General features: G+C 42.1%; 1 protein-coding gene and 1 non-coding gene across 3 annotated transcripts; both read right to left on the reverse strand.

Moving 5' to 3' along the window:
* Positions 1-441: 441 nt before the first annotated feature.
* LOC109700880 (transmembrane protein 14C) lies at positions 442-9882 on the reverse strand. Of its 2 annotated transcripts, none has more exons than XM_020186224.2 (6): positions 9755-9882; positions 8488-8555; positions 8093-8169; positions 7015-7116; positions 2039-2126; positions 442-1004 (listed from the first exon to the last, which is right to left on the reverse strand). In XM_020186224.2, the coding sequence occupies exons 2-6, from the start codon at positions 8508-8510 to the stop codon at positions 950-952; spliced, it is 345 nt and encodes a 114-aa protein (XP_020041813.1). In that variant the 5' UTR covers positions 8511-8555; positions 9755-9882; the 3' UTR covers positions 442-949. The 2 variants fall into 2 exon arrangements, with proteins under 2 accessions (XP_020041813.1, XP_020041814.1); XM_020186225.2 differs by having other exon boundaries at positions 9749-9869.
* LOC141410607 (small nucleolar RNA SNORA51) lies at positions 1342-1473 on the reverse strand. The gene has a single exon (XR_012435443.1). It is a non-coding gene; the product is annotated as a small nucleolar RNA SNORA51 (small nucleolar RNA).
* Positions 9883-19229: the final 9347 nt, after the last annotated feature.

Raw genomic sequence — 19229 nt, forward strand, 5'->3', positions numbered from 1 at the left:
TCAACCAATATAATATAGAAGCAAATATCCTTTCCTTTTTAAAGAGTAAAAACTAAAACAAGGGATTCCAGACTGAGCTAATTCTCAATGTTGAAAAGTGAAGTAAAATGTGCCACTATCCTGTCAGTGTCCAATGATCCAAGCTCTGGACGGGGGTCTTTAATGTCACATTTATAGATGAAGTAGTTAAGCAAAATTTCCTTTTTCCTTTTGTCTTATACAGTCCAACCTTAGAAATTCTCCAGATCATTTTTTAAGCAAGCTTCCAGACACTGTACAATCAAATAACTTCATTTGTCCTTAAGTTATTCAAAATGGGTAATTCTTAAATATTAACAAATTACAATATCAATAGTAAAATTAACAATATTACTTTTGCATTTATCATCTTGTTACACATCCTATTCTCCCAATAACTCTGGCAAAGAAGACACCAAAGAATATTATTTATAGTAAATTTTATTTTCATTGATATTTCATTGAGAATTCCAAAGTAGGTCTGTGCTCTAAGATGAACAAAAGAACACACATCCTAAATCTCACCAAGAGATTTGTTTCAGTTGTTCTCAGCAGGGCATGGGCTTCAGGGCCCCCATAGCTGACACCTCACATTTTACCCCTGGTGATTTTATCTAGGGGTACAGAGAGAGGAGACCATGTCATACAAGAATCAAACCACATCAGGGGTCATTAGGGCTCACGTTTGATACTAGCCATGAAGCTCAGTCTTCTTTTGTTTGTTTTTTGGTGGTCCTGGAGTTTAAAGTCAGGGCCTCAAACTTGTAGGCAGATGCTCTACCACTCGAGCCATGCCCCCAGCCCTTACTTTTCTTCTAAAGTAAAATGTCAGAATAAGTAAATGTGCTGCACTTCTTTCTCTTAATACACTGAAAATAGTGGAAGTTTGTAGATTTTTAATTCTTCATGAGTCCAAGCAGATAAGGGACTACTACGGATGAGGTCTATTCAAAATATTAACTCCAAGTTTGACAATCATCAGCAAACTGTTCAAAAGAAACAAACAAAAAACATCAGGAAAAGGATAGACCAGGTGACCATTTTTTAAGGACTAGGATTCTGCAGGTCCCTCACAACTGCACAGGAAGGGAAGGGCTATGGCAGAACAGTCAGAAATAAACCCCCCTGGAGAAACTGAAGGAAAACATGCAAAGGGGCAGTCTTGTCCTGAAGACTCAGAACAGTCTATGGGTGTTCCTAATCCCACTGCCAGTAACTCGAAGAGTGAAAAACTGAAGGAGATCAAGGCCTCCCAATCACAGAGCTAATAACAGTAGAGCAACAGCCTCCCAGTTTACTGCTTTTTTGTTTCTCTCTCCCACCCCGTGTCTCCCCATTCACAATACAGACTAGGCACAGGGCCTGGGCTGAGGTGTATATGGGGTAGGTTTACTTTGCCTCCTCCTTCTATACAGTCAGTGTAAGAACACAGCCTGTGGTAAGCATCAGGAGGCTCCAGTTTACTGCTCTTGACCTTGGTCTACAATGACTCTTTTGCTTCAAGTATTAAAGATTACGATCAACAGTATAACTATGACCAAAGATGGGTAGGCAATGTTTTTTCTGAAACAAATTTTAAAACATTCCTCTGCCTCATGTCTTTATTACATGTAAGACTAGTAAATGTAAAATAACTTGCTTTGTGTTTTTATAATCAAAGTTAATTTAGAAAACAGAATTCAATCAAAATTCCCTTTTAACAAAAATTTTAACAAAGGACACCTAAATAACTAAGAAATATAGAACACACTCATGGCTTTGCCCTGAGGCTTCCGCCTGACTCCTAGAGAGAGCAAATTTAAGAACAAAACCATTTCCACAGTGAAAATAGACTTAGGCCATTTTGACATTAACTCAACTACTGCCTTTGCAGCCTTTCCTACTTGTGTATAAACTAAATCATGTGAGCTGATGTCTGGGATCAGGTATACAGAAGCAAGAATATTTGTGAATGTATAAAATATCTTGGGCAATAAACTAGCCTCTATCCTAGTAAACAAGAGTAAGACAATCAAAGTACCTGGCGCCTGCAATTAAACCCGCAGGCATGAACTTCCCAGAGTTGTAGAATCGCATCCCCATAATGCCAGCCAAGGTCCCAGAAGCAGCTGATGAGAAAGACAAAAGTCAAAAATCATCGCATTTATCTTCGGGGTAACCAGAGTGAGATATCCCACCTACCTTCCAAGGCCAGCCTCCATCCTACACTTACTCCTCCTTCCTCAGCTGGAGGAAGCTTCATAGCTGCCTGTATCCTATGTGTCTCAAGGGCAAATACTGACCAATCAAGGCCCATCTACCTTTCTGGACTCTTTTCTGCAAAACCCACATTTCATCCATAAATGTTAGTTTTCTCCAAAGTGCTGTAGAGCTTTTCTCATGCCTGAGAAACTGTTTCTCCACCCTCCTTCTCCATGTTCTTCCTGCAGGACAGCTATCAAAACACCAACTATAGTAAGCCCACCTTTTCACGGATTTATTACATGCAGTTTTGATAAAGTGCAGACCAAAAAAAAAAGAATCAGAGAAATGTCAAACAATTTTTTTTTTATGGTATTCGGGTTTTGAACTCAGAGCTTCATGTTTCTTAAGCACGCACTCTTAACACTTAAGCCATGCCTGCAGTCCTTCTGGCTTTAGTTATTTTTCAAGAGTCTTGCATTTTTTGCCTTGAACAGGCCTCAAATGGACCCTCCTATTTAGGCTTTCCAAGTAGCTGAGATGACAGGTATACACCATCATGCCTGCTTATTGAGATGAAGTCTCACTAACTTTTTTCCCAGGCTGGTCTTGAACTGTGATCCTCCCAATCTCTGCCTTGCAGCTGGGATTACAGGCATTAGCCACTGGGTACAGACAAAATAAAAAAATTTAAATTTCCGCAAATGCATTATACAGCCCAGTTGACCCAGAGAAGCTCTCAGTCAGTGCTGTATTATCATCAGTTGTGTGATTCTGCTGTGTTTCTCTGTCCTTAATTTTGTAAAACTCTGCCTCCTGAAAAGCAAGGCAAAAGTTACGGTCCTCAAAAAGGGCACATAGGCTGGGGGTGTGGCTCGCATCGTAAAGCGGCTACCTAACAAGGGCAAGACCCTCCGCACTAGTGTTCAAACCCCAAAAAGGTGCTTAATTTAAGAAAGAAAGGGATAAAGTTGAAAGATCTTGTTGAAAAATCTTTTGTTGTGGGAAAAGTGAATCAAGCACCCACAGTGTTCGATAAAGAGCATGAAATAGGATCTGGTGTTTAGTGAGCAATATTAATGTGTATAGCACTAATTTTGTGACAGTAATGTGGCCTACTGTAAGTGGCTTCAAGTTATGGATGTTCAGTCCTACTGTACAGATGGTACAGGTAAATTTGAGTCATTTTAGAGTATGAAGCTCTGTGCATCCTGAGCTGCTGTAGTTTTTCCTCAGTAGCGGTCTTCCCAGATACCAAGGCTGTACTGTACACTATGCATTGCACCAAGTGCTTGAGAATGCAACCGTGCTCAACCCACCCTTTTAGTGTTTCAAGTCTGATGAGGTAGACTAGCTTAAAGAATAACACAAAAGGAATAACTTGTGCCACAGGTGTAATTAATGCTACACAAATAATATAGTAAGGGGATCTATTCAAAATCATGAAAGGATTAGCTGGGGATTGGGCCAATATCTGAAATTACAGAAGTTAATGAGCTGAAGTGAGGAAAGCACATTCCAGGCACAGAGACCAGTATACGCAAAGGCCCTGTGGTGAGAGGGACCATGACACACTTTGAGAATGAAGGGACCAGGTGTATATGTCTATAATCCCAACTACTCAGGAGGCTGAGTCAAAAGAACTGTAAGTTCAAGGCCAACCGGAACAACATAGTGAGACCGTCTCAAAATACAAAATACACAACACAGGGTGGGGTAGCTAAGGATGTGACTCAGTGGTAGAGTGCTTGCTTAGCGCGTGGGAGGCCCGTGGTTCAATTGCTAACACTGCCAACAAAGAGAAAAAGAAATGTGACCCCCTCCCCACAGCACCTTCATTCTTGATTTCAAAAGGTTCACAGTCTTCAAGCTAAACTTATTTTTCATCTGACCAATTCTGTCTAAAGTTTTAAAGGGTTAAAAAGCTAGGAAAAAACTGATGTGGTAATATAGAAAAATGGGAAAATTAATGGCAAAAGGATTTAAAATCATTTGAAAAAAAAAAAAAGGGAACTAAAAGGCCAATGTGGCACAGAATAAAGACACAGGTAGTGAAGAGGTGGGCCATGAGGGCTGGTTAGGGGCAATGGTCTTTGTCCTAAGAGCCACAAGTCAAGCTGTTAAACAGAGGGATATGTGAACAGAGTTGCATTTTGACATATAATTCCAGCTGTTCCAACTAAAGCACACTGCAGAGAAATGAGAAGGCAAACAGGGATACCAAATGAAAAACTCCCTCAGGAGGATCATGGTTCAAGGCCAGCTGGGGCAAATTGTCTGAGAGACCCCATCTCTAAAATAACCATAGCAAAATGGAAGTGTGACTTAAGCAGTAAAGTGCCTGTTTTACAAGCGTGAAGCTCTGAGTTCAAACCCCAGTTCCATCCAAAAAAAAAAAAAAACAAAAAACAAAACCAAAAAAACTCCCTCAGGAATATAAGCAAGAGAGGAAGAGAGCTGGAGGCATGGCTCAAGTAGTAGAGTACCTGCCTAGGAAATAGGAAGCCCTAAGTTCAAACCCTGGTACTGCCAAAAAACAGTGGCGGGGAGTAAACTGGGGACCAGGAAGGTGGCCATAGGGACGGAGAAGAGACAACTTAGGGTTTGTGCCAAAGGCAGTGTTGAGAAGGGCTGCTGATGAATTAAGTCACAGAGGCTGGGAGAAGAAAGCAACCAAAATGGATGGGAACAAAAGACTGGATGTGTGCAAGATCATGTGGTCAGGTCTGGACAGAGGCCTGGGATCATTTTAAGCCTCAACCAGACAACTGATTACATAAAAGTGAAGCCTGGAGACAAGGAAACTTGTGAGTCATTTATGTATCAGAGATAACTTAAGCTTCAATGGCACAGTCAAGTGCCAGAGTATAAAGAAGATAACTCCAGGCCTTAAGTTCAATGTAGGATGTGAGGCCAATCTGGCTATAGCATCTGTCACCCTATTGATCACCAGGGTTCATTCAGCTATCTACCCAGCTAGGTAGGCATCCCCCTCCTCTTCACCACTCCATGTGTGTTCCTCCTGAAGCTGCTAAGCTGTACAGTTGGTCAAAGCAGACGCCCTTCCCCGATAGAGAAGAACTGCTCTTCAGCCATGGGTAGATGAGTAGCTGTGCTCTACTGCTAGAGCATGCAAACAAGCTCTCAAGAGGCTCCGTCTCTAATGGCCATAAAGGAAGATGGGCTGACAAAAACAATGCCAAGACAAAAAGAGAAACCAGGAAAATAGAAAATGATTGGTCAATGTGCTGAGAATAGCCCACAAGTCACATAAAATGTACACAGGACTTTGTGCAAACTCAGGTCACTGCTAGCCTCAGGGAGGGACATGTTCTGGGTCAAGGGGGCAGAAATGCAGACTGCAGTGAGTCAATTTGTGTGAGTGGGAAGAAATGGGAGACAAGTGGTTTTTTTAGAGAAGTTCCTGAAAGGGAAGGAAAAGGCAAGCAACTGAACGACATGGGGTCATAAGAGGTCCGCTTTCTTTTTTAAATGGGTGAGGGAAGAGCACAGGTGAGGATCAACAGGAGAGATCCACCTATGGAAAACACAAATAAAAGATGGACCCTGGACAGCATAAGCTCCAGAGAATGTAGGGGGAAGAGACAAAGCTCAGGTGGAGGGACTGCCCTTGTTGAGGAAGGGAGTAGGACAAGGGAGGGATTGGAGGTTGATGGCTGAGAGTCCCCATCACTCCCCATGCTGGTTTTTCTATTAAGCAGGACTGAGGTCATTTGTTTTGAGTAGAGTGGTGAGATCTAAGATGGGAGGAAAAGTGGTCTCAAAGTCATTCCAGAGCATGAATGAGGAAGCTGTGAAACAGAACGGAGAGTCAGCATGTCCTCCTTCCCCAGCCTGCCCCCAACCAGTCATGGCCGATCTCCCTTCCCACCCACAACTGGTATGTATGGACTACCCTGTGAACATGCCTATCCTCCATCCCTCCTGTACAGCTGCATTTGTTCTTACACAGTGGGCGTGTGGAAAGACTGAGGTGCCTGGCAATGTCTGACACATGGGTGGAGCCCAACAAAAATGTTTCAAAAGCCACCCTGATAAGAAGCACTTTTTGCTGGGTGCTGATGGCTCACGCCTGTAATCCTAGATACTCAGGAGACAGAGATCAAGAGGATCGTGGTTGTATGCACATATGAATAATAAAAAAAAAAAAAAAAAAAAAGAGGATCGTGGTTCAAAGCTAGCCCAGGCAAACAGTTTTCGAGTTCCTATCTCGAAAAAAACAATCACAAAACAGGGCTGTGAAGTAGCTCGAAGTGTAGGCTCTGAGTTCAAGCCCCCCATACTGCAGAAAAAAAAAAAAAAAAAAAGCACTTGTTAATGTCTGAGTTGCTGACAGGGCACTCTCCCACAGTTCCACAAAGCCAAGTTTTAAGTCCCATGATTTGTATTTCATCTGCCTTCCCCAGTTAGGTTGAAAGCTCCCTGAAGGCAGGGCAGTGTCTTACACAATTAACTTACTGCTGAAGAGGCAAACGATTTCTAATTGGGAAAAATGCCATACTGATGCAACCTAACCCAGATACTAGAAATACTCAAGCAGACCATTTTTAATACTCAGCCTCAGTATTTAATAGACATGTACCTGCCCTGTCCAACTCTAAAAACTGTCCACATGCTATACATAACAGATAAAGATACCAGCACAACTCTCCACTGGGAAACCCCCCAGGCCTTGGCAGAAGCAGTGAGATTTATCAGTGAGACAAGCTGGCCACATTCCACCAAACCAGGGCCTTTTGGTAAAGCATGTTATGGATACAGACATGCCCTGAGGAGACACAAAAGCAGACATACCTAGGAAAACCCACACGTTCCTGGGATCCTGAGACAGCTGGTAAGCACCCAGGCCTGCTAAGCCCCCAAAGAAGAGCCCAGCAGCCAAGGATGGCACACTACCTAGAAGGAAGCAAACACAGGCCTATGTTGTAATGTTAGACACTTATTTACAGAATCTGCCAGACTCCCCTTCTCTGCAGAGGAAAACAGCAGAGATCTTCTCTTCACAGTTCACAATGAAGGCATTCTCAAACAGGAAAACATTCTGGGGAGTTTGCTATTTTATCAGACAAGTCAGGGTCTTGACATCCCATCTCTCTCTCCTCTAATAGGTAAGGCATTTCCAATCTAAGGAGAAAAGAGCATCCCAGACTAAGAAAGGAAAAGGAGACCTCTGCTCCTTAGGTGGGATCTATGGTCTGGCTTTTTCTCAATTGATCCTGATGTACCCATCAAGGGCCAGAATTGGGCACAGGCAGGACTTCAGGCAAACTGCAAAAGGAGAGGGAAACAGGGTCAGTCAGGTTTTAAAAAAAAAAAGAAAAAGATTTGGAGACTAAGAATTCCAGTGTGTGGAAGTGGGGATAATGACAAGGAAAGGATAGACACAAGCACATTCACTGGAACTCCTTAAGCTAGATTGACAAGGAGGCTTCAGAAAATGAGTATGGGAGGGGTAGGGTGTAGCTTAATGGCAGAATGCATGCCAAGCATGCATGAGGCCCTGGGTTCCAGCCCCAGCGCCACCAAAAAAAAAAAAGTGAAGACCTAGAGGTTTCCTCCTCCATGAAAAATTCAAAGGTGGCAGTCTGGAGTCAAAGATTATGGATGGCTGCTAATGATAATAACAACCTATCACCACCCCTGCCTATCTTTAGATAAACAGGCAAAAATATGAAGCTTGGCTCGGCTCAGCCAGATAACCAAAAGGCAAGTGCAGAAGGAGCCAGAAGACTGATGATGGAGGCTGTATTCAAGCTTAGGGGCCTAAGACAAATTGGAGCCAAACAAAATTGCATTTGAAGGACCCTGGGGACTCACTCTCCATTGGAACAAGGTGAAGATTTTAAGATATTAAATAATTGCAAAACCTTACCTGCTTTTGCATAGCCAATGATCCCACCAGTAGCAACCAGTGCTGCATAGCCAAAGCCAAAATAATGGAAAGGCACTCTGAAAATGCAAGGGGAAAAAAGTCAGTGTCAACCACATTTTCCAAACAAACCACATCATTATTTGAGGGGACCAAAAGATCATCATTCCAGGCAAATCTTATCATTGTAGAAATAAAAATAAAGCCCACCAGAGAAGTTGGGTGACATGTCAAGTCACACAACTAGTCAGTGGCAGAGCTGGGACTCAAATCCAGAATCCAGGTCCCTGGCCCATAGGATCCTCCCATACCCCTTGCTCCCCAAGGCAGCCCACTTTTAGGGCTCTTTTCTGCCGGAGAAGCTCCAGCAATTCCATTCCCATTTGTTGTGTACTTACAGTGAGCCCGTGTCCTTCTGCATTGTTCTCTCACTCGGTCCAGACAAGAGACTACACCAGGCCTATACCTGTGGAGGAAGGGTAGTTAAAAGCACAGCCCTCCAGCTGTCAGAAAGAAGTGGGTCCACGTTCCAGTTGTAGCCTTTGGAGCTAAGAAGTGATGGGCCCCTAAGCTACACAACCTTTGGGAGCCTCAGGGCCCTTCACTGTGCCATTGAAGATAACAATGGTACCAATTTCCCGGGGCTTTTATTAGCATTCAATGGGGTAATAAGCAAAAGTGTAGTAAATACTGCACAGATACCAGTATTTTTGCAACAACCTCAATTCTAACACAGACTGGCAAGAAGGTGAGCAAGAATCACTGATCAGCTCTAGACAGGTTCTGAGCTAACCTTTTCATCAGCTGACCAAACATTACTAAATCAGAAAACAAATACTCTGTGCCTATGATTCAACTTTTTTTGGGGGGAGGGGCAGTACTGGAGTCTGAACTCAGGCCCTTGAGTTTGCTAAGCTAATTCAACTAATTTTTGATGTCTCTGGGGGGGGACAACGGAGGATGATTTCATCTCTGTCTCAAGAATCAAAATGCTTCAATAGTCAATGTTTGTAAAATTTTTAGAAACTTCTGTATCCAATCCACTGCTCTTGGCAGACTGGGGCAGAGGTGGGAATAAAACACGCGGGAACCGAGCCATAATTACCTGTGACACTGCACATGTATAAAAGTAACTTCTGGACTGGGGCGTAGCTCAAGAGGTAGAGCACTTGTCTAGCAAGCAAGAGGCCCTGAGTTCAAACCCCAGTACTGCCAAAGGTTAAGTAACTCCTATCGTCTTCTAGAAAAGTCCTTTTCTTCCCGAGAGCCTAACCGAACTGAAGGCAACGCATACCCGTTTTGCTCTGAGCAAGGAATGAAGTTTCCATAAAGAAGGAGCGGGAAGCCTTGGGGTCGTGCCTAGACAAGAGTAGCGGCGCTGAATTATTCAGCTTCTTAAAGAAATGGAGTAATAAAACCTCCAGGAATCGAATCAGTACTATGCTAACCGGTAAGAATTTGCCTGGAGCTGCGGGGTCCTGCAGGATTCGCAACTTATTTTAAGAAAAGCTGATAATGAGCGACAAGAAAAGCACCTCCCACGCGGCCTAAAGCGGTCGCCTGGGCTGGGGGGACGAAAGTGAGACAGCCGCGAAGTCTCTTAAATAATTACTGAAACTACCAACTTGTTATAAAGTAATTCTTTTAAAAACCCAGTACCCGAACCTCTCTCGCGAAGGTCTCAGCCGGCGGTCGAGGGCGCGCAGACCACAGGGACAAGAACCGAGGTCTTGATCAAGGTCTAGAACGTCGCGGCGCGCACGCTGCATCCGGGGTGGGGCGGGGGCGTGGCTTGGGGCGTTGGGGGGGGCTGGTATCGCGGCGCGCGCAGCGCCCCGGAGGCGGGGCGGGGAAGGGGGCGGGGCTTTGGGTAGGGCTCAGGGGCGGGGATCGCGGCGCGCCTTCGGCGTCCCCTGGTGGGGCGGGGTTTGAAAGGAATTTGAAGTTGAGGGCGGGGCTTGGGGGCGAGCAGGCGCGCGTGCGTCAGTCAGCCGGAGGCGGGGCGTGGGTGAGGCACTGCGGCGCGCGCGCGGGGAGTCTCTGGAGCTGCGTGGGGCTTGGGGACCCAGCTTAGGCTAGCAGCGACCTCCGGGGTTGCGCGTGCACAGGACCAACCAAAACCAGTCCCAGCTCCCAACTCGAGTGGCCAAAAGCCGGACACCCAGAGTTTGTGGCGTAGCTCGGGGCCGTGTGAGCTGGGGTGGGCTGATGATGGAGGCTAGAGAAGCGCGTTTGAGGCTGAATTCTGAAGGCCCCATTAGTAGAGCGGTACTTTGCCAGGGGTAAACCACATGCGGGCCATCGAGGAATCACTCGACCGATCCCAATGTTTGCTGACACCGGAAAGGGACTACTTTCAACCTGCAAGGAATATGGTGTCCACAAGCAATAAAAGGAGGCTCCCTTCAGTGTTTGTGCTTGTTTTCTGGGAGTGAGGCTACTTGACAAGCACCTCAAAGGGGGAAAGAGTAAGTTAAATACAGTTTCCACCTGTCTCCGGATTCCGAGCGCCCACTGCATGGCATTATCTCTGCTCCTGCTACAGACTTGCTTCTCCTTGCAGTTCCAGTTCTTAAACTTGCTCAGTTGCTGTACTCCAAAATTTTGTGTCATCTTTGACTTGGCTGTCTCCATCCCCTACATCAAGTATAATCATGGCTAAATCTCATGCATACAGTCTTCAGTGAATAAAGCAAGTTGCAGTGCATACTTATTCTAAAAGAAAAACTTTCCACTTTTAGCAACTTCCAGAGAGTAAAATTGGAGCCCACGTTTATCATAGCTGACTCTAACCAGCCAAAGCTATATTATAGGCTAAGAGCTTGGAACAGTCCCGGAATGCCAGACCCCTACCACTTTAATGGAAGACTGTGAATTAGGAGAGCATTGTTCGAACTCTGAACCATGTCAATGGAGTGTGATCCAAATTGTGTGAGGGAAGCCGGGCACATGTAATCCTAGCTGATTGAGAGGCTGAGATCATGAGGGTCTCGGTTGTATTGTCTTTAGACTACCATCTCCAAATAACCAGAGCAAAATGGACTGGAGGTGTGGCTCAAGTAGTAGAGTGCCTGTTTTGCAAGCCAGAAACTCTTAAGTTCAAATCCCAGTCCCACCTCCACCCCCCCAAAAAAAAAATTGGGTGAGGGAACATATTTCTTGTCTTTGGTCACTGGGCCCTAATAATAATAGTTTTTTAATTTTGTTTACATACACACAGGAGTGTGTACTCACATACAGCCATAGCAGTAGAGATATGCTTCCATTTAAGCATTATCATTTTTGGAAACTTGAATGTGTTGACTATTCAATTAACAATCTCCCCCACCCCAAAATATAACATCCAAATCAAATCCCAAATTGCAGTTTTCAAATCAGTTCACATCTATCTAGTATCCACAATATCAGTTTCTCCATGTTTAGAAATAGTTTATAACTTTATTTGAAAAGCAAAATCATTCAATAAACTTTTCTCCAACAAATTAGTAAATAAAATTTGAAAAAAAAAAGTCAGTGGTGTCCACATACAGTACCAGTCAAACTCAGTACCAACAGAAAGTCTCACAGACTGAACTAAAATGTTTGAATCACATATTTACAAATTTATCAAATCAATTTCAAGCAGACAGGGAGAAGCAAATAGAAGAAAAAAATGGGATAAGCAAGAACCAAAAATATAGGGTGAAGCCTAGTGGAAGAGGCATACTTCCTAAATCCCTAGTTACTCAATGTTTACGTACCATGACTTCTACCTACCTTCCTACCACCACCCCTGCTTCTCTCTGTGTCATCAGCCTTTGTGCAGAAGGTGGATCAGTAAACCAGACATTTGAGGGGGCAGGTGCCCTGAGCCAGCCACACATGCTTGCTCCATCAGAGAGATGCAGACCCAAGTAAGCCTGACAAACAGCGGCACCTTCCCAGCTGGCCTGTGGAGCAGCCATGGGCTTACATTATGTTTCTTGGACAGACAACATACAGGGACAGAATGAGTGGCCTAATTAAAGGCTCAGTGACTTTTCATGCTCATGTATATTTTACGCATTGTAAACAGTTAGTGTCTCTTGTATAGTATATCAGAATCAGTGTGTGGATGTCTCACATATATTTAGTACCTAGGAATACTAGGCATCTTGAGCTTTCTATTCCTATGTATGTTTAATACATGCTCTATTTCCTTTTTTCTTTCTCCTTCCTGAGATGGGGTCTTGTTATGTTTCTTAGGCTAACCTTGAGTTCCTGCCTCAGTTGCAGGAATAGCATACAAGACTAAACCCAGCAAACTGCTTACTTTAACCCAGTTTATGAATTCTGCCAAACTGTTTATTATTTGTTTATACTTAACACATCCTAAAACTTTTCCCCTATGGCTTACAAACACATTAATCTTCTTTGATAGAGCCAAATAGTCTCAAAAGCAAATGTACATTCCAACTTTTTTTTTTTTTTTGGTGCCCCTGGGGTTTAAACTGAGGGCTTTGTGTTTGCTAGGCAGATGCTCCACTGCTTGAGCCATGCCTCCTGCCCCCAACTTTTTTTTTTTTTAAATATCAGAGTCTAAAAACCTCTGCTGCCTATCAAAGCCTAACTTAAATGGTACATTTTGAGCTGTTACTTCAACACCAAATGCTCTTACTCAGGAGCAAAGAAGTGCCAGTAAAAGCAATTAAAGTGAGAAGAGAGGAACAAATACACTTAGTTATTAGGTTTTTCACATGCTGGAGGGCTGGGAAGTAGGAAGTGATGAACTGTCATTGTTAGACAAATTGGTTCTGCCCCCATGTGACTACTGTCAAAGAGAAGTTTCATTACACTAACTATACACCACATAGCTAGAAGGTGCATGAGCAGCAGCAACAGCAATAGGCTTTTTTTTTTTAAGAATGAATAAGAACCTAGGGGCTGGCAGAGTGTTCAAGTGGTAGAGCGCCTGCCTAGCAAACATTAGGCTCTGAGTTCAAACCCCAATACTGCCAAAAAGAAAAAAACCTACACAATTTATAGTTAAATTGCATTGAAAGCATGCAACAGAGGAGGAAATATTTGCAAATATATCTGATAAGTGTTTGATGTCTAAAATATACAAAGAGATCCTATAACTCTACAGCAGAAAGACAAACAACCCAGGTTAAAAAAATGCTGGGCATGGTGGCTCAATCCTATAATCCTAGCTACTCAGAATGTGGAGATCAGGAGGATATCAGCTCAAGACTGACCAGTCCAGGTGAAAAGTTCACAAGACCTCATCCCAACCAATGGCTAGGGGAGGTGGTGTGCACCTGTCATTCCAGCTATGCAGGGAAGCACAATTAGGAGGATCACAGTCCAGGCTGGCCTGGGCAAAAAGTAAGTTCCCAGCTCCAAAAATAACCAGGAAGAAAAAAAAATAAGAAAGAGGTGTGGCTCAAGTGGTAGAGTGCCTGCCTAGTGATTGAATGCAAAGCCCTGAGGTCAAACCCAATACTGCCAAAAAAACAAAAAAACCACACACATTGAGATATTAAGTCATACTTAATACCATGACTATCATACTTTTTTTTAAAGTGATGTTGGCGAGGCTGTGAAGACATTGGAAGTCTCACACATTGCCAGCGGGAGAATAAAGGGGTGCGGCTACTGTGGAAATGGCTGAGAGGCTTCTCAAAACACTTAATATAGAATTGCTATGTGACCCAGCAATTCCTCTTCTCATTGTACATCCAACAGACTGAAAGTAGGGACTCAAACAGATATTTTCATGCCACTGTCCACTGCCACATTAGTCACAACAACCAAGGTAAAAACCAACCATTCCTCCAACAGAAAATGGATAGACAAAACTGGACAACATAGCAAAACACTATCTCAAAAATACTAAACAGAACAGAGCTGTAGGCGTAGCTCAAGTGGTAGAGTGCCTACCTAACAAACATGAGGCCCTGAGTTCAAATCCCAGTACCACCAAAACAAACAAAAGCAAACAGAACATACACTTAGCAAGCACAAAGTCCTGGGTTCAATCCCTGGCACCCTATATAACATTCTTTTAAATAGTAAATATTACATTATATGTTTAACCACAATTTTTTTACAGGGTTAAACAAGTGCTCTACCACTGAGCTACACCCTCAAATCTTTATTTTTTTATTTTTTATATTTTTGGTGGCAGTGGGTTTTGAACTCAGGGTCTCATCCTTGCTAGGCCGGCACTCTTACCACTTGAGCCACTCCTCCAGCCCCTCAACTAACTCTTTCTTTAAAAGGAATTTTATGTTAGCATCTGGGAACTTTGATGTAATTTAAAATTTACAAGTTGCAAGAATATTACAAGAAACCTCTTTTTATTCTTTTCCAATTTTTTTTTTTTTTTTTGCTGTATCCTTAAATAGCAAATTTTCTCCTAGTCTAAGATTCATACTGGGAGCATGTCTCTTCAATTTCCTATGATCTGGATTATTATTCAGCTTTTCTCTGTTTTCTTTTTTCTTCTTCATCCTTTATTTATTTACTTATTTACTTACTTAATGGTTCTGGAGATTGAACCCAAGGTGTCGCTCACACTAAGCAAATGCTGTACCACTGAGCTACACTCCCAGCCCTTTTATTTTTTAATTCTTGCTAAGTAGCCTCGTCTGGCCTCAGATTTTTGATCCTTCCCTTCAGACTCCCAAATAGCTGAGAGTAAAGGTGTGCACCACTATGCCCAGCTTGCTTTCTTAACTGTGAGCTTTTTCAGTTATTCTGTATGCTTATTCTTTATACTTATCCAGAGTTGCTGAAATTTCCCACAAAATAAAACCCATATGTTAGGTCAGATGAGGAATGGGCAATAGATAAAATGATGTATTAGAAAGGATCTTTCTGCAAGGTGTGGTAGCCCACGTCTGTAATTCCAGCTACTAGGGAGGTAGAGGCAGGAGGATCACCAGCTCATGGCTAGTCCAGGCAAAGTCAGTGAGACCCTATCTTGAAATCAAAATACAAACAAAAGGACTGCAAGGGGGAGTGGTTTAAGTGGTAGAGTGTATGGTGAGTGGTGAGGCCCTGGGTTCAATCCCCAGTACCAAAAAAAAAAGAAAAATCATTTCTCTCCTTTATCTCCTCCTTCCCCTGCTTTTTCTCCCCCTCAACTTCCTTTATTCCAATGCTCAGAAGCAATAGGAAGCAGAGAGATTTGTTCTTTAGGCTTTAACAGTCTTTACTCTTGATCCTCAAACTCCTATATTTATTTATTTATTTATTCATTTAGTTATTATTTATTTAAGTACTTTGGGACAGAGTCTCTCACCATCTTGCCCAGGCTAGTCTCAAATTCCTGGACTCATGCACTCCTCCCACTTCAGCTTCCTGAGTAGCTGATAATATAGGCATATTACCATTCCACCTGGCTGAACTCTTGTTAGCCCAAACCCATATCCCTTTCCCACAGGGCCTCATTTCTAATTATATCCTTTTTGCTACTATGGATTATGACTGTAGCAGAAAGCACCAAGATTCTGGAAGCCTGGAACAAATGAATCCCCTAAATAAACTAGGATGAGCTGGAAGGTGCAACTTACTTCTATGCACCAGGAAAGAGGTCAAGACTCCAAGCTGCTCTAAACTGCAATCAAACCACATAGCAGTCAACATCCTACATTACCACCAAAGTTTTGACAACAGAAATTCCAACTTACATTCTATATTGTTTTTTCCACATTATACATTGTTAATTTACTAAAACTCTGCAAGTTTATATATAACCCCTTTCCAAGTCAGGATCATCTTTTATAAGAATATCAAACCACAATAGATTTTATCTCTTCTTTTTTCCTTCAGCAGTACTGGGGTTTGAACTCAGGGCTTTGTGCTTGCTAGGAAGGTATTCTACTGCTTGAACCACACCTCTAGTCCTTTATCTCCTTTTGATTTCTATTTATACCACTCCTTCTTGGTCCCTATCCTTTGATATCACAGACATATAGGTAATTGACATATATTGAGCTTTTGTTTGTCGAAATGGCAAAATATACCATTACTATGATGACAACGTAAGCACTAGGAAGCCTTTTTTGAGTACTGACAATGTATCGAGTCCTATTGTAAGGGCTTTACACATATTGACATGTTAATCTTCACACCAATCCTAAGAGACATGAAAGGATTATCACTCTCATCTAGATGGTGAAACTGGGACAAATGTTTGTGGAAATGAGTTAAGATCTGGATCCAGGCTATCTTGCTCCCAGACTCCTGCCCTTAACCAGAAGGCAACTTGCTTTATATCCCATAAAGAAGTCAGAAATCAAGAAGATAGGCATTCTGAAGCAGCAAGTCCCCAGATCTCAAAGAAAGTATTCACCAAAAGACATTTTTTTAAACAACCCCGTCCAAGCCTATAATTTTACCAAATTTTGAACCTATTTTGAAACTGTCAAAAAATTTAAAGATTATTAATGTTATTAATTAGTTAACCAAAGTTTCAAAGTTTAAGATGATTTCAACCACATAATTCAAGGGTCAAGTTAATATACAGTATCTTGCATGGTTACAAGATACCATGTTATCATGTTAACATTTTTTTGTTTTTGGCAGTACTGGGGTTTGATCTCAGGTCCTTGCTCTTGCTAGGCAGGTGATCTATATGAACCACTCCACCAGCTCTCATGTTAACATTTGATTGCCACTGTGATGGTGTTGGAAGGTAGGACTTTTAATAAGTGATTAGGTCCTTAAGTGGGATTAATTCCTTTTATTTACCCACTTATGTATTTACCTATGTATGTATGCATTTATTTATTTATTTTTGCAGTACTAGGGATTAAACCCAAGCCCTTGAGCTTCTTAGGCAAGCACTGGACCGCTTGAGCTTTACCACCTGCCCTTATTACTGCTGTTGGGGTATTGGGGTTTGAATTAAGGGTGTAATGCTTGCTAGGTAACAGCTCTACCACATGAGCCCTGTCTGCCTCCATTCCTTAGTTTTTGAGACAGGGTCTCACTGCCACTTTTGCCCAGGTCTTTAAGTGGGATTAATTATATTATCTATCATCTATCAATCTATTTATCTACTTATTTTTGCAGTACTGGGGATTGAACCTAGGCTTTCTGCTCTCCTTCTTGAGCAATGTCAGAGAAAATCAATTAAAACAAAACCCTTCAATCAGATCGAGTTTCTAATAAAAAAGAATCCAGGTTTCAATGGAAATCACTTTATATATTTAAAACCAAAGACAATAAACCAACATCAAGATACAGATGTTATTATCTTAGACTTCAAAGCTGCCATGATAAAAACACTTCAACAAGCAATTACAAGCATGCTTGAAACAAATGGAATAGCAGAGCATCAGCAAAGAAACAGAAAGTCTTAGCAAAGAAATATACATATAAGAAATTTCACAACTGAAAAATGCAATGACCAAAACAAAAATCTCAAGTGGATGGACTCAACAGCAAAGTGGAAGGTACAAAGAAAAGCAGCAATATGGAAAACAGAACTCAATCAGAACAGCACAGAAGAGAAAAAACATGAAGGACCTTAGTAACTTGAGGGACTATGGTAAAGGACCGAATACCAAAGTACTAAAAACAAAGAAAACTCAAAGAAACAATGCCTAAAAACTTCCCAAGTTTGGCAAGAGACCCAAACCTGTGGATTGAAGAAGCTGAGCCAAGGGGGTGTGGGGGCACGGCTACAAAAGGATAAACTAGGTGTAGTAGTGTATGTGTACAGTCTCAGCTACTCAGTAACTCATGAGTTTGAGACCAGACTGGGCAACAAAGGGAGATCCTGACTCAAAACACTACAAAACACATTCTAATTAAATTTCTGAAAACTAAAAACTAGGGCAAAGAAAAAAAAAACCTTGAAAACAGCTGGAAGGGGCAGATACTTGACGTACAGAGAAAAACAATTCAAATGGTAACATGTTTTTTCATTAGAAAACAGTGAGGACCAGACTTGGTGGTACACACCTATAATCCCAGCACTTATGAGGCTAAGGCAGGAGAATCTTAGTTCCAAGACAGCTTGGGGCTACATAGTGAGATGCTCTTTCAATAAATAAATTAAATAGAAAAAAAACAGGGAGGCAGAGAGTGGCATAATATTTTGCAAGTGCTGAAAAAAAAGAACTGTCAACCCAGAATCTTTTACTTTTTTGTGGGACTAGGATTTGAACTCAGGGTTTCTTGCTTGCAAAGGATGTATGCTATCATTTCCAGTCCATTTTGCTCTGTTATTTTGAAGATGGGTCTCAAACTACTTGTCCAATCTGTCCTCAAACTGTGATCCTCCCAAGTAGCTAGAATTATAGGCTTGAGCCACCAGTGCCTGGCTAACTCAGAATCATTTATCAAGCAAAAATATCCTTCAAAGTTTAAACCCCAGTACCACCAACAAAAAAGAAAAAAGCCATGTGCTGATAGCTCATGCCTATAATCCTAGCTACTCAGAAGGCAGAGAGCAGGACAGTTGAAGCCAGTTCATAAGACCCTAGTCTCGAAAAAAAAAAAAAATCATAAAAAAGGGCTGATGGAATGGCTCAAGGTATAGGCCCTAAGTTCAAACGCCGGTACCACAAAACAAACAAACAAAAAACACTAAAAAACAAAACTATCCTTCAGCATATATGGAAACCAAAACTTTCTCAGATAAAAAGGAAATTAAGAAAATTTCACAGATCTTCCTTAAATAATAGCTAAAAGGAAATAATTAAAGGACACTTGGAACCTGAGGGAAAACCATGATAGACAAAGTTGTATAAATACAATGGGCCCCCTTCTCAAGTTGAGTTTCTAAATTATATGTGACAAATGATTTAAAAATTATGCCTGTCTAAATATGGTTCTAACTGTATGAAGAGGAAATATTGAAGACAATTTATAAGATGAGGAGAGAAGGGGTATAAAAGGAGGTAAGATAAAATAACACTAATAGATTGTGAGAAGTTAGTTGTATACTTGGTGTGACCACTAAAAAAAAAGAGAAATACACTCTACAAAGAGGTACACTACAGGGTTGGGGGTATGGCTCAAATGGTAGAACAGCTGCCTAGCAAGCATTAGACACAAGTACCCCAGTACTGCAAAAAGCAAAAAACAAACCCTCTATTGGGAACTGGTGTGTACACAACTCAGTGGTACAATACACACTTAGCATGTGTGAGACCCTGGGTTC

Source organism: Castor canadensis, chromosome 8, assembly GCF_047511655.1.
Source record: "Castor canadensis chromosome 8, mCasCan1.hap1v2, whole genome shotgun sequence".
Taxonomy (NCBI): Eukaryota; Metazoa; Chordata; class Mammalia; order Rodentia; family Castoridae; genus Castor; species Castor canadensis.

Bases quoted from the DNA above. Each gene is read 5' to 3' on its own strand.
- LOC109700880 (XM_020186224.2), bottom strand. From the start codon at position 8,510: ATGCAGAAGGACACGGGCTCACT. The intron at 7,117-8,092 runs GTAAGGTTTTGC...GCTTCCTTCTAG, and splicing joins CATTGGCTATGCAAAAGCAG to GTAGTGTGCCATCCTTGGCT. The intron at 1,005-2,038 runs GTACTTTGATTG...TCTTTTGAACAG, and splicing joins GGTTTAATTGCAGGCGCCAG to TTTGCTGATGATTGTCAAAC.